Source organism: Benincasa hispida, chromosome 12 (assembly GCF_027475165.1).
Source record: "Benincasa hispida cultivar pf3 chromosome 12, pf3_genome.v1.1, whole genome shotgun sequence".
In the NCBI taxonomy this organism is placed as follows: domain Eukaryota; kingdom Viridiplantae; phylum Streptophyta; class Magnoliopsida; order Cucurbitales; family Cucurbitaceae; genus Benincasa; species Benincasa hispida.
Genome location: NC_143489.1, coordinates 33880838 through 33894543, shown reverse-complemented (window position 1 = coordinate 33894543; position 13706 = coordinate 33880838). Strand labels below are relative to the sequence as shown.

The 13706-nt window shown below is 36.2% G+C and overlaps 1 protein-coding gene, 1 long non-coding RNA gene and 2 other non-coding genes across 10 annotated transcripts; all 4 read right to left on the bottom strand.

The window, feature by feature from the left end:
- Positions 1–1185: 1185 nt before the first annotated feature.
- Positions 1186–8595, bottom strand: LOC120092775 (uncharacterized). Of its 7 annotated transcripts, none has more exons than XR_016525041.1 (5): positions 7454–8594; positions 7235–7350; positions 7074–7153; positions 2451–2558; positions 1186–2369 (listed from the first exon to the last, which is right to left on the bottom strand). XR_016525041.1 is itself a non-coding variant. In XM_090307772.1 (5 exons), the coding sequence occupies exons 1-5, from the start codon at positions 7493–7495 to the stop codon at positions 2310–2312; spliced, it is 366 nt and encodes a 121-aa protein (XP_090163898.1). In that variant the 5' UTR covers positions 7496–8594; the 3' UTR covers positions 1186–2309. The 7 variants fall into 7 exon arrangements, 2 of the variants coding, with proteins under 2 accessions (XP_090163898.1, XP_038906901.2); XR_016525043.1 differs by having other exon boundaries at positions 7235–7344; XR_016525044.1 differs by having other exon boundaries at positions 7523–8594.
- A 1817-nt stretch (positions 8596–10412) lies between these two features.
- Positions 10413–12838, bottom strand: LOC150031953 (uncharacterized). The gene is made up of 2 exons (XR_016525563.1): positions 12700–12838; positions 10413–11278 (listed from the first exon to the last, which is right to left on the bottom strand). It is a non-coding gene; the product is annotated as an uncharacterized LOC150031953 (long non-coding RNA).
- On the bottom strand, positions 12051–12129 carry LOC120068678 (small nucleolar RNA R160). Its single transcript, XR_005479310.1, has one exon. It is a non-coding gene; the product is annotated as a small nucleolar RNA R160 (small nucleolar RNA).
- On the bottom strand, positions 12293–12376 carry LOC120068680 (small nucleolar RNA R160). Its single transcript, XR_005479311.1, has one exon. It is a non-coding gene; the product is annotated as a small nucleolar RNA R160 (small nucleolar RNA).
- Positions 12839–13706: the final 868 nt, after the last annotated feature.

Sequence of the window (13706 nt, the reverse complement as noted above, 5' to 3'; positions counted from 1 at the left end):
AGCGCCTTTTCGTATATCACCCAATTTCAGGTTCCACTTGTGACTGGTTGCCCAAATCAAAATACATCTAAGTTACACTATCCCATAATTCGCTCGCAGTAGAGTAACACATGTAGTTAAAGCCGACGTCTTCAACCATAGAATTGACAAGCCAAGTCATAACTATGGATTCAGCGTCCCACCTGGCAAATAATAGGTCATCTGGACTAAGGGCAGTTTTTTCTCTCGTGATGTAACTAATCTTCCCTTGTTGACGAATATACATCTGAACCCTTTGAGACTAACGAAGAAAATTATCCCCATTAAGTTGATAATGGTTATTTGGACAATGGGACTGGTTGGATGGATACGATTGTTGCAAACTTTAGCGATAGGTGCCTTAGTATCTGACATATTGTTGAAAAAACAAACCCAAAGAGGAAAAAAATAGTAGATATGGGAAGAAAAAAGGGGGAAAATGAAGAGAAAACAGTGGCGGTAGTGAGAGGCGGCAACCGGTGGCGACAGCTGCAGGCTTGATCGATGACTGGTCGCCAATGGTTATTTAAACAGAGGTAGAAGAAAAAAATTGCGAAGAAGCAAAACTACGCAAACGAAGAAGCAAAACCAGCTTCAACGGTCGATGGCTCTGATGGAGATTTGATGTCCGACGAGGCTTTGAGGGACTAGCGACGACAATGAACAAGGAAAGGCTTGACGGCAGCGACGATGATGACGACACAACTAAGGTTTTTAAAAAATTAGGGTTTTTAGGGTTTTAGTATATTTTTTCTACTCTGATACTATATGTAAAAAGTATTATTTTTGCACTATTTCTCATTATTACAAGAGTACAAGACCCTAATTTAAATAGAATACAAAATTAATGAAATAAGGAAAATATTGACAGAGCAGGAAAGAATCTAATAGAATAATTATAGCAAATAAAATAAAATATTTGCATAAATTGACAAAACGTAATTTGATTATGATTGAAGTTGTTTACATTGCATTGATTGTCTTCTTACTGTTACCATTACTGTTACCGTTTAGGGTCAATTATAGTGAGTTTCACATAATTTTCAAACACAATCAGATTGATCACCCTCATCTCCACAATCAAATTGCATTAGTTGATTGTAGATTTGACTGTGGGCCCTACATTTCATTACAATTTTAGAACATGGATAAACAACAATAAACGTAATAAAATGGAAGTCACTTTTTAGATTATCATTGATGAATTACGTTTCTCCTAAAATAAATACGACTTTAGGCTTACATCAGTTGAAAACTAATAAAACAATAGTAATTTAAAAAGTGAGCCTCAGTTGATTACTTTTGTTGTTGTTTACCTGCTTCTGTAAACGTAATGAGATATGAGGCTCGCCTTGAAATTTGTAATCAAATCATGTAATTTGTTTGAGGAATAAAGAGGGTTCAATTTGATTGCAGTTGAAAACTACGTGGGACCTACTACCTTTACCGTTACCATTATTGTTACCGTTAAAAATGTTGTTATTGTAATAGTATGAAAATTATGAATTTGCACATTTATTGTTACCTTGTCGTTACCATTACCGTTAGAGATGTCCACAGAGCGGGACGGGGACGGGGAAGCCCTCCCCGTCCTCGTCCCCATCCCCGCGGGGAACGGGGCCAAGATTCCTCGTGGGGATTGGGGTTCTCTGTCGGGAAAATTTTCCTGCCATCATTTTTCTCTAACAATTTTTTATTTCAATTAAATATATATTTTTAACAATTCCTTAAACATATCCAATACAACTTTCATTTAAATAAAATATTATCGATTTTGGTAATAAAAACAATAATACACATTCAATTTAAAAAGATATAATTAAAATGCTAAATTCTTATAATTTTTATAAATTATAATGCAACAATTAGAACATTCTATCTTAAATGTTACAACATCTAAGGAATTAAAGTAATAAAGTCTTAAACTTAAATAATTAAAAACTTCATAATTATCCTAACAAAGTCTACAATATTAATATTAATAAATATATATATTATAAATTTATAATTTATATATAAAATTCAAGGTGAGACGAGGACACGGGGTGGGGTCGAGGTCGAGGTCGAGGTCGGGGAATATATTTCCTGTCCCCGACCCTGAATTGCAAACGGGAAAAAAATTCTCCACACCTTCCCCCATCCCCCGTGTATTCGAGGATTCCCCACCCTATTCGGGGGGTCTCCGCGGGGCCCCAACCCCATGGGTTTTTTGGACATCTCTAATTACCGTTAGGGTCAAACAATAACGATAGTGGTAAAGGTAACAATAAAATGTGCAGCTGATATGCTAACTAAAACTGTTCCATTAAACAAGCTTGGCAGATGCTTGGACCTTCTCGGGTTCGATTTACCTGAAAAAGATTAGCTCAAGTCAGCTCAGTGAAGCCAAGAGGGAAGGAACTTTGGATACTTACAAAGGTGGAGATTGTTACAGAAAGACTAGAAATCAAGAAGAAGAACATCGCAACTGGCCGTTGAACCGTTGTCGACCTCTTTTTGTTAAGTGTTGTAACCACTAGAGCTTCATCGTTGAGAATCGCCTGCACATATATAAAGAAAATCGAATGTAACATTAATGTAAGAGTGAATAAGAAAATGAGAGAGCAAAGAATTCGTTCTATAATACTTTGAAGAGTAATAAAAGAGAACCTCCCAATTTACACAGTAGACGTAGGCCTTTGGCCGAACCACTTAAACTCCTGTGTCTTTTCTTCTTACCTCTATGATCGTTTAGATTTTGCTAAAGTATCATTTACACGATCTTGAAGTTTCTATCGCATCATGTACTCGATTGTTTAGCTCCATGATCAATCGTCTATACGATCGTTTAGCTTATCAGTTGTCGTCTACACGATCGTCTAGCTTCAGCCAATTGTCATCTACACGATCGTCTAATGCTTCATCCAATCGTTTACTTAATTAAACTATCGTTTAGTTCGTGGTGCATCGTCTACACGATCGTGCAATCATTTGGTAAACGACAGAAGGATTTTCAAGCCTCAACTTACTACCTCCCCCGACTTTTGATTTGTTATCGACCGTTATATCTGAGTATTTCGTGATTGTTAACGTGAAGATCTTGTCATATGGGACAACAAGTGGTATTAGAGCTCAGTGAATAGTTCAAGACAGCTCCAAGATTTGAATTCTTGATTCAGAATAGTCAATCTTGAAGATCAAGAATGACAACTACCAAATATGAGATTGAGAAATTTGATGGCAAGACAGACTGTAAACAATGGAAAGCAAAGATTAAAGCAGTCTTAGGGTAGCAGAAGGCTCGCTTGACCATTACGGACCCTGCAAAGAACCTTGAAATTCTTTCTGAGGCAGACAAAGAGACTATTGAACTAAATGCATATGGAACATTGTTCTTAATGTCACAGACGATGTTTTGAGGCAGATTGTCGACCAGCCTATTGTCTATGCCTTGTGGAATAAATTGAATGAGATATATCTCAACAAAGGTCTGCCTAACAAAGCTTTCTTGAGGGAAAGATTCTTCACTTACAAGATGGATGCAGCAAAGTCCCTCACGGATAATCTTAATGAGTTCAAGAGATTGTCTTCTAAGTTCAGATTAATTGGAGATAATATTGGGGAAGAGAATGAGGCATTCATACTACTAAATTCTCTACCAGAATCTTTGAAAGATGTGAATACTGCATTGAAATACGGTAGAGAAAGGATTACCACAGAAGCTATCATATCAGCTACGAGAGTTAGAGAACTTGAATTGCAAATGACTGAGAAGGATCAACCAGGAGGTGAAGGTTTGTTCTCAAAGCGGAAGAACAAGAACAATGGGAAGGGAAAATAGAACAATGGTGATAAGTCCAAGATAAAGTGCCATTTTTGTCACAAAATGGGGCACATGAAAAAGCACTGTTATGCCTTGAAGAGAAAATTGAACCAATAGAACAAGGGAGGTAAATAGACCAAGGTTGTTCTAGGAGAGAATTCCCTAGTCTATTCAGTTGCTTTAGCTGTTACTGAAGGTGGAGACCAGAATACTATGGAGACTCAAGATTAGGTGTTAGATTTCGATTGCTCAATTCACATGACACCATCCAATGGATGGTTTTGCACTTATAAGAATTGGGATGGTGGGCCGATCTACATGGAAAATAATAACACTTGCAGAGCTGTGGGAATAAGGTCTGTGTCCTTGAAGATGCAGGATGGTTCATTCAAATTGATAAGGAACGTGAGGCATGTTCCAACTTTGAAGAGGAATCTCCTTTCTTTGGGGATGTTCGATGCCATAGGCTGTGAATATAGGGGTATGGGAGGCACCTTTGAAATTATTAAGGATTCTAAAGTGGTTTTGGTGGCAACCAAGGTAAATGGTTTATATGTCATCAAGGATGTGCAAATGACACTCTCAACCCTGTTGGCAACTGATGAGGAACCTACTGAAGATGAGTTGTGGCACAAAAGGCTTGCTCATATCAATGTGAGAGGGCTGCAAATGCTATCTAAACAAGGAATTCTACCAAGGGATGTTGAAGATAGCCTTAAATTCTATGAACATTGTATATTGAGCAAAGCAACAAGACAAAAATTCCCCAAAGGACAGCACACTTCAAAGGAAATCCTTGAATATGTGCATTTAGACTTGTGGGGGCCAGCTCACTCTCCATCTCTTAGTGGAGCAATGTACTTTCTTTTATTTGTAGATGACTACTCAAGGAAGAGTTGGGTTTACTTTTAAAATCCAAAGATGAAGTATTTAGTAGATTTAACGAATGGAAGACCTTGATTGAGAAGCATACCTCTAAACAAATTAAAGATTTGAGAACTGATAACAGTTTAGAGTTTTGTGGAGAGGAGTTCAATTTGTTTTGCAGGGAGTATGGCATAGTAAGGGCTAAAACTGTGAGGTACACAACTCAACAAAATGGAGTAGCTGAAAGATTAAATAGAACAATGCTGGAAAGATTAAGATATCAGCTATCCAATGCCTTATTGCCTGAAAAATATTGGGCTGAAGCTATCTCCTACATCATATACACTCTTAATAGATGTCATCATCAATCCGTAAAGCTGAAGACTCCTAAAGAGAGGTGGACAGGGCAGCCACCTAAGCTGGAACACTTGAAAGTATTTGGTTGTGTAGGCACATGCATCAAAGCCAAGGGAAGTTGCAACCAAGGGTTGTAAAGTGCATGTTCTTAGGCTTTACACTAGGAGAAAAGGGCTTTAGGCTGTGGCATCCAGTTGAAAATAGGTGTGTGAACAGTAGAGATGTGGTTTTTAAAGAAAATGAGATGTTCATGATGACAGAACAACCATCTTCTATAGTGACAAAGACTAGTAGCACTAGATTTGAGGTGGAGCCTCAAAGTGATCGTGGAACTTTTATTTCCTCTCAAAATCAAGAGTCATAAGGTGATGAGGCTGGTGAAACTAGTGAGCATGTGTCAAGTGAACAAGTTGAGACACATGGAGACTTGCACAACTATTCATTGGCAAGAGACAGACCTAGAAGAACAATTGTACCACTAGCAAGATACCAAGAGTCTGATTTTGCTAGTATAGCATTGAGTGCTGCCATTTCTTTGAGTAATAATGAACTTTCTTTGAAGAAGTAACAAACAGCCCGGATGCTAGGCAATGGATTGAGGCTATGAATAATGAAATGGAGTCCCTCAATCAAAATGACTCTTGAAGACTAGTACCTTTGCGTAAAGGATACAAACCTATCTCATGCAAATGGATTTACAAATTTAAAGAAGAGATTCTAGGTGTGCAAAAGTCTAGGTTCAAGGCTAGGCTTGTTGCTAAGAGGTTCACTCAAAAGGAAGGCATTGACTACAATGAGGTGTTTTCTCCTGTTGTGAAGCATACTTCCATCCGGTTGCTCCTTTCCTTAGTTGTGCAAAAGGATTTGGAGCTAGATCAGTTGGATGTAAAGCAGCCTTTCTACATGGACTGTTGAATGAGACAATTTACATGAGGCAACCTCAAGGTTGTGTGAAAAGTGGAGAAGAAGACCTAGTGTGTTTGTTGAAAAAGTCCATATATGGCCTCAAACAGTGACCGAGATGCTAGTATGAGAGGTTTGATGAAGTGATCTCCAAGATGGGGTTCAAAAGGAGCTCATATGATTGGTGTGTCTACATAAATTCTAGTAGCTTCAAGGAACCAGTCTATCTACTTCTCTATGTAGATGACATGCTACTGGCCGGGAGATCCAAAGAAGAACTGAGGCAAGTGAAAATGCTTCTTAAGAGAAAATTTGATATGAAAGACCTAGGGGAGTCAATGAGGATCCTAAGCATTGAGATAGAACGAGACAAAAAATAGGGTAGATTGCTAGTTAGTCAATCTGAATATTGTTCAAAGATATTGCAGAGGTTCACGATGGAGAATGCTAAGCCAGTAGGTACTCCTCTTGCACATCATATGAAGCTTTCAGGTGCCAATAGTCCAAAGAGCATAGATGAAGAGCATTTGAACCATATGAATGTTGTCCCTTATTCCTAAGTAGTGGGATTTCTTATGTATCTTATGACTTCTACAAGACCAGACCTGTCCTATGCAACAAGTATGGTCAGTAGGTACATGATAAACCCTTGTAGAAGACATTGGGAGGCAATCAAGTGGATACTAAGGTATCTATGTTCACCCAAGGAGACAAGAGTCTTATATAGACAGAATGAGCCATCCAATGATGAATTTTATGGTTATGTAGATGCAGACTATGCAGGGGACTTGGATAGAAGACGTTCCCTATTAGGCTATGTTTTCCTATGGGGGAACAATTTGATCAGTTGGAAAGCTACTTTGCAGCCTGTTGTGGCCCTTTCCACAATAGAGGTCAAGTTCATCGCATTGTCTGAGGCTGTGAAGGAAGGTTTGTGGCTTAAAGGTTTACTAAACGATTTCGGCATAACACAAACAAAAGTCAGAATCTATTGTGATAACCAAAACACAATATACCTATCTAAGAACCAGGAGTTTCATAGCAAAACCAAGCATATTGATATCAAATATCATTTCATCAGACAAGAGATTAAGAAAGGGGAAATCGAGGTAGTGAAGATTCATACCTCTGATAATGCAGCTGATATGCTAACCAAAATTGTTCCATTAAACAAGTTTGTCAAATGCTTGGACCTTCTGGAGTTACCTGAAAAATGTTAGCTCAAGTCAGCTCAGTGAAGCAAAGAGGGAAAGAACTTTGGATGCTTACAAAGGTGGAGATTGTTACAGAAAGACTCGAAATCAAGAAGAAGAACATCGCAGCTAGTAGTTGAACTGTTGTTGACCTCTTTCTGTTAAGTGTTGTAAACACCAGATCTTCACCGTTGATTGAATCGCCTGCACCTATATAAAGGAAATCAAATGCGAGATTAATGTAAGAGTGAATTAGAAAACGAGAGAGCAAAACATTTGTTCTGTAACACTTTGAAGAGTAATAAAAGAGAACCTCCCAATTTGCACAATGGACGTAGGCCTTTGGCCGAACCATTTAAACTCCTGTGTCTTTTCTTCTTACCTTTACAATCGTTTAGATTTTGCTAAAGTATCGTTTATACGATCATGTACTCGATCGTTTAGCTCCGCGATCAATCGCCTATACGATCGTTTAACTCCTCAGCTATCGTCTACACGATCGTCTAGCTTCAGTCAACTGTCGTCTATACAATCATCTAATGCTTCGTCCAATCATTTACTTAATTGAACTATCGTTTAGTTCGTGGTGCATCGTTTACATGATTGTGCAGCCATTTGGTAAACGAAAGAAGGATTTTCAAGCCTCTACTTACTACCTCCCCTGACTCTTGAATTGTTATCGACCAATATATTTGAGTATTTTGTGATTGTTAACGTGAAGATCTTGTCATTTGAGACAACTCAAGAGATCAATATTATCGAAACTTTGTAGGTCTTAATCGAATAAAAAAACATTACATATAGAAATTGAGCTAAAGACATGGCTCTAAAGTACAAGAGAGTTGGGCAATAATCCATGATTTAGTTTGCAAAATATTCTTGCTTCACATTCTTATTTGATAACATCACATTGAGATCAATACTTAGATTCATATTAAAGAACATTGACATGAGAAGAAGTAGAAACAAATCATAATAAAGTTCTATTGGACTTTGCCATGTGTGAATGAGAAATACATCCCCAAAATCAACAAAAGCAAAGCAGAAGCAGTGGAAGCCACAGAATACAAGGCATAAAAGATGGCTAAATTAGGTCTATGAGGAATCAAAAGTGCACCCAAAGCACCGGAGAAAGCAAAGGCAACTAATACAACAAAGGCATCGAAGGCAAAGGAGGGATTAGAAAGGCCACTGAACATGAAACTCTTCACTTCTTTACTTCTTCCTGAAAGAAACATAAGAATTATGAGAGTGTAGAAAGACACAAACAGAATGGAGTTTAAGATTATGGTTGGAAGAGTGAAAGTTAAAGAAATTTGGTCTGATTTTTTCATTTCTCTTCTTCTTTCCTTCCCTAGTTGGCATCCCATTCAGTGAAGAAAGGAGGGAAATAGTAGTAATAAGAGAAGCTTTTAAAGATGATCAGGTCAATATTGGTATTTTGTACTAGAAACTTGGTTTTTGTTTTTTTATATAATGGCAAGAAGGGGAGGAGGAAAAAGGAAGCTTCTTGGAAATTAAGGAGGGGCAACCCAAACTTGCTACCCAAGTTTTTCAAATGGTTAAGTGTTGTGGGAAATTTCTCAAAAGGTATAAAGTGGGACATGGTATGGCCCATGGGATGGGATGGGATCAGTGTCCCCCCCTTCTCTTATCAAAACACTTCCCCTCCAAGGGTTTTCTTCTTTAAAATATAAAAAATACTTTTTTTTTTTTGTGCTATCTATAAAGTAAATATATATTTTTTAGGATGGTGCTTAATCAATCTGCCCATCAAATCTTTAAGACCCCCTTTGATAATTTTATTTTTATTACTGAAAATTAAGCTTATTTTTTTACAATTTGAGTTAAATTCCTAACAAATTTCAAAAACAAGAATAAATTTTAATATGGTTATAAAGTAGATAAGAAAGCAAGAAATATAGGATGAATGTTACTAAAACTACACGGGGCCTAAGTTATTTGTTGTACTCTAGAAAATCTTCCACATTATGGTTGGGAGTGATTCTAAAAGAATCACTTTTGACACGTTGAAAATCATTCTAAATTATACTTTTAATAATTTAAAATAAATTCTAATGATTTGAAAATTACATTTAATAATGTAAGATTAAATATTGAATTATCATGATATAAGTCTAACTTATAAAAACTTTGAATAACATAGAAATTAAATAGACATAGATCCAAAAACTTTGAAGGTCAAAAACCTAAAATTTCTATAACATACTTACCTAAAGTTTGCTCTAATTTTAACAAAATGAACATAGCTAATTGACATATACTTTAATAATCGGAGATGACTGGCTAGAGGTGCAGCGCAGCAATCCATCCAACATTGATTTTTTTTTTTTAAGAAATAAATCATTTTAATTAAGTAGTTATAAAGAAAACTGACAGTAAACAATTTTAATTAAATGATTAGAAACAGTTTTAATTGGTTGATTAAGCAACATTCAACATAAAGAAACCTATATGATGTTGTCTTTGGAAGTTGGCACGTTGTTCTACATATATTAATTCGTCACATCTATAACATAAAGTAATTGACACATATTCTCCTTTATTCTACTAGAATAAATAAAATAGTTTAAGAAATAAATTTTGAATTTACCATTAGATAATAACTTCATTGGAAGAAACTAATGCACTTTTTTCTTTTTGGTAATTAACCAATTCATTAGTTCCTACCCATCTAATGAATTGTGCCTAATAGATCTCCAATTTGATATTTTTTTTAATACAAATACAAAACAGACAAATTAAGGATAAATCAGATCAGAAAGCAAATTCCCCCATGGAGAAATGTCTTCAAATCAGATTGTCGAAGATTAACATCATCTTCAAGCATGGATAACTAAGTCTTGGACAGATTAACCAATAAAAAACCCTGAACAAAATTGGAATCAACAAACACATTAACCTCATTTTCGTATTTAGACTTTCCCACCAAGAGAATAATTTTTAAGTACAAAACCCTAAACTTTGGATACATAAATTTCTAAAATTTAAAATTTGAAAGTTCAGACACAACTTCAAAGTTCAAGAACCAAGCCTAAAATAAAATTTTCTTATTCTAAATGTGAGATAGAAATTCCAAACTATTATAATCTTAATCTTCGTATCTAAAAAATTGAAAAGAAAATAACTAAATTGTTAGAAAAACATCCATCCCTTCAAACAAGTCCTATAGCTCTTTATATCTTTTCCATTAGCCATCCATCCAATCAGCAATTGAGGCAGTCGATACCACGAAAGAGCAGTGGGCCATGTTTATTGTACGAAAAAGAAGCAAGCAGTAGTAGAAATTACTTGACCCCAAAAGTGATCACAAATTGTCAAGGAAATTTAATCAAAAAACTTGTAGGAGAATCACTGAAACTTCTTTCTACATATTCTAGAATAATCCATACAATATAAAAGGAAACTGCAAGACCGCATTAGCCCAAGGGAACCACTTGAGAGTACATTGAGCAAATCCTTTTTGTTTCCCAATGGCAGCAACTACTCCACATGAAACCTCCATAGATATGAAAGAACTCTATTCCGTCATCAATGCAATCACAAATAGAAATCCTGGAATAAGTAGTTCTACCTTGGGAGCATCAGATTGCCTGCCAATTCACATCAACATGCTGAGGCCTTCTACACCAGTCAACAGCCCTCCTCAGCTTGGGAAGATATTTCTTAGTCTAACTTTTCAGGCAATTTTAGCTTTGTTTTTCAGCTTATCTTCTTCAACTCCTCCATTTCCTACTGTTCTTTTTGGGGCTGTTATGTTGATTGGCTTTGCAGTTTCATTTGCTGGAGTTCTCCTTCAAAATGCATTCCCAAAAATTGCACTTCTGTTGGAAAAGTTAGGGGCTCTATTTGCTGCAATTGGTATCTGCATCATAGCAAGTCTTTTAGTCCATCCAAACCTTGCTTGGATCTGTTGGCTGGCATGTGGCTTCTTCCTGCTAGCCTTTATTATATCATTCAAGTGAATTTGAACAGAATGTGCATCCCAATGTCCCAAGTGAATAGAGGGTGCACTTCTGTAGAATCCATGCCCATGTGTTTTGATCCCTTTTAAAGCCTCTGATTCTTGACCTGGTGTGTTTCATCACCAAGTCGACATCCATCAGCTCCAATTTCCCTGAAAATCATGTTATTCTACAACTTATAATGACATGATAACTCTGCCTGTGTCATGCATTAAGCAGCATTTCTTCTACGCAGCCGGTCCCAAGCCCGGACAAAGGAGGAGGGTAGTGTCATCAGACTATTGGATCTTGAGCTTGTTTTAAAAGACGGAGGCTTAAAGTATAGGTAGCATATTTTAATGAAAGTAGTACTAAAGATGGCAGCTTCAACAAAGATGCGTTCTCTCATTGGTGCAGACTGATACAGAGGAACCACATATTGCTGAAGCTTAGTCATCCTAAGATATAAATTAAAATCTTGTCGAAGAATTACTTACATATTTATGAGTTGTGCAATTAATAGTGGAATGGGCATGGTATGCTGTAATATTGTTAGAAAATATCTATAAACTATGTTGTTGTTCATATAGCAAATACAAAGAGAATTTCATTATGTCCTCTCCAGTTCTGCCTCGGCTATTTCATGCAAATTACTGAGGCAATAAAGAGAAGAAAAGAAGAGATTTTAGTGTTGCACAATGCTCGTATGGCCTGAGATACAAGTTCCCTGCAGACCATGAATTTTAGTGCTACCAGTATTGCTTACATTCCCAAAATCGTTTGAAAATATCCAAATTGATAGTTACTTACCCAATTAAGCTGTAAAAAAATGGGAAAGAAAGAAACAGGTAACTCAAAATACAAGAAAAATGGATATGATAATTTCAAATCCAAACTGAAACACCAATTATATAAATAATATGATGGAAAACACCGAGACAGCAAAGCAATCAGAGAACTTTGAAGACCAGAATGACATAAGTTCCACATCAGTTTCAGATAACAAAGTTTTCATCATTTTGCCTTGCTTCACTTACAACAAGTCAATTCAATACAAAAAGGCTATTCCAATTATCTGCATCCATTCACTTATCCTTAAAAGAATATCAAAACAACATTTTCCTTTCAATTCAAATTCAGGAGAGATAGCAACAAAATGCAATGTCAAAATACATCAGGCCAACAACATCAATCAGAGAACTTTGAAGGCATTGTTTGATATGAGTTAGGCACATCATAGGTTCACCTCAAAAATACCTCATCATTTTGAATGGCCATTTTTACATTCTTTAGAGTCAAGTTGAGACAACCCCATGAAAAGGGAACAACACATTTGGAAAATTCAAATTTTGAAGAGGACTTTATGATTGTTTCTTTGGCCAAACAGGGTTGAGCTAGAGAAAATCTTCCCCAGAACCATAGATGTAAAAGCCAAAATGAATGTAGCACCACAAGTATACCCTTTTCTCGATTTTCCTTGCAACTAAACTCGGAGAAGCAAGGGGCTATTTGGTGCATCAAATCATGCAGGAAAAGGAAAGCTAAAAAGGAAAATCAGATGCTTACGCTAATTGCTAAGTAATGCGCCGCTTACCAGAGAATCGACTTGAAGGAGATGATCACCAGATTAGCCAATGGACGAAACTCCATTTTCAAGTTGTGCTGATTGTGAGCCGACTTATCGGTTTTTATACAAGTTTGATGGATTAGGGTTTCATCCTTGATTCCCCGTTTCTTCAAGATAAAATAATAGCTGGTGAGTCTATACAAAATAAATGGTATTTAAATTCCATTTTTAATGGGTCACATTAGAAAAGAAATAAAATAGAGGATGTAATTCTTATTTCTTACTCACTTGTTGTATAAAAAAATATATAATTAAAATTGAAGTCATAAATCAACTCGTTTAGATATATACTCTTCAACCAAAAGTGAAAAATTCAATTTCACATATTGTTGAACTAAAAAAAAACCAACAAATAAATAGCTAGTGTTATAGAAATTTAGGACTAAGAAGAGGCAAAATGAAGATTGGATAGGTTCAAAGACAGTCAGACTAGAAAATAGATGAAACTCAAGTTCAAGTCATGCCCTAAACCCTGGGTCTAGAAAAGATTTATGCTCGGACTTGCATTGGACTCAATGGTAGCATGTTCTCTATCTAAGGGTTCTAAAGGTCAGTCTATCTCGACTCCTAAGCCAAAAGTAGAGAACAAATGAAGTCATGGATGTTCAAAATGGTAACGTGCCCAAACATATGTAAGCTGAAGGTGACCAAGAATTTGGTACGCATTCAATTAAACCCTAGACTCATTTAAGCACAAGGAAAGACAAGTCCTAGGACAAAGCCCAAAAGGGAGTCTCAACGAGGCTAGCCCTAAAACTTCATGCACGATGAGCATAGGGATGACATGGTATTGATGTACATAAAATTTGTGCTTTATATTATTTGCACAACTATATAGAAGATTAAGATCAGTCCTACTATTTATTTCATCTTAAAACATATCATTATAATTATGTACATAATTAGTTTTTACAAATTAGTCTGCATCATCATTTAGGTAAATGTTGTAAATAATGTCAATATGTCTTCCAATT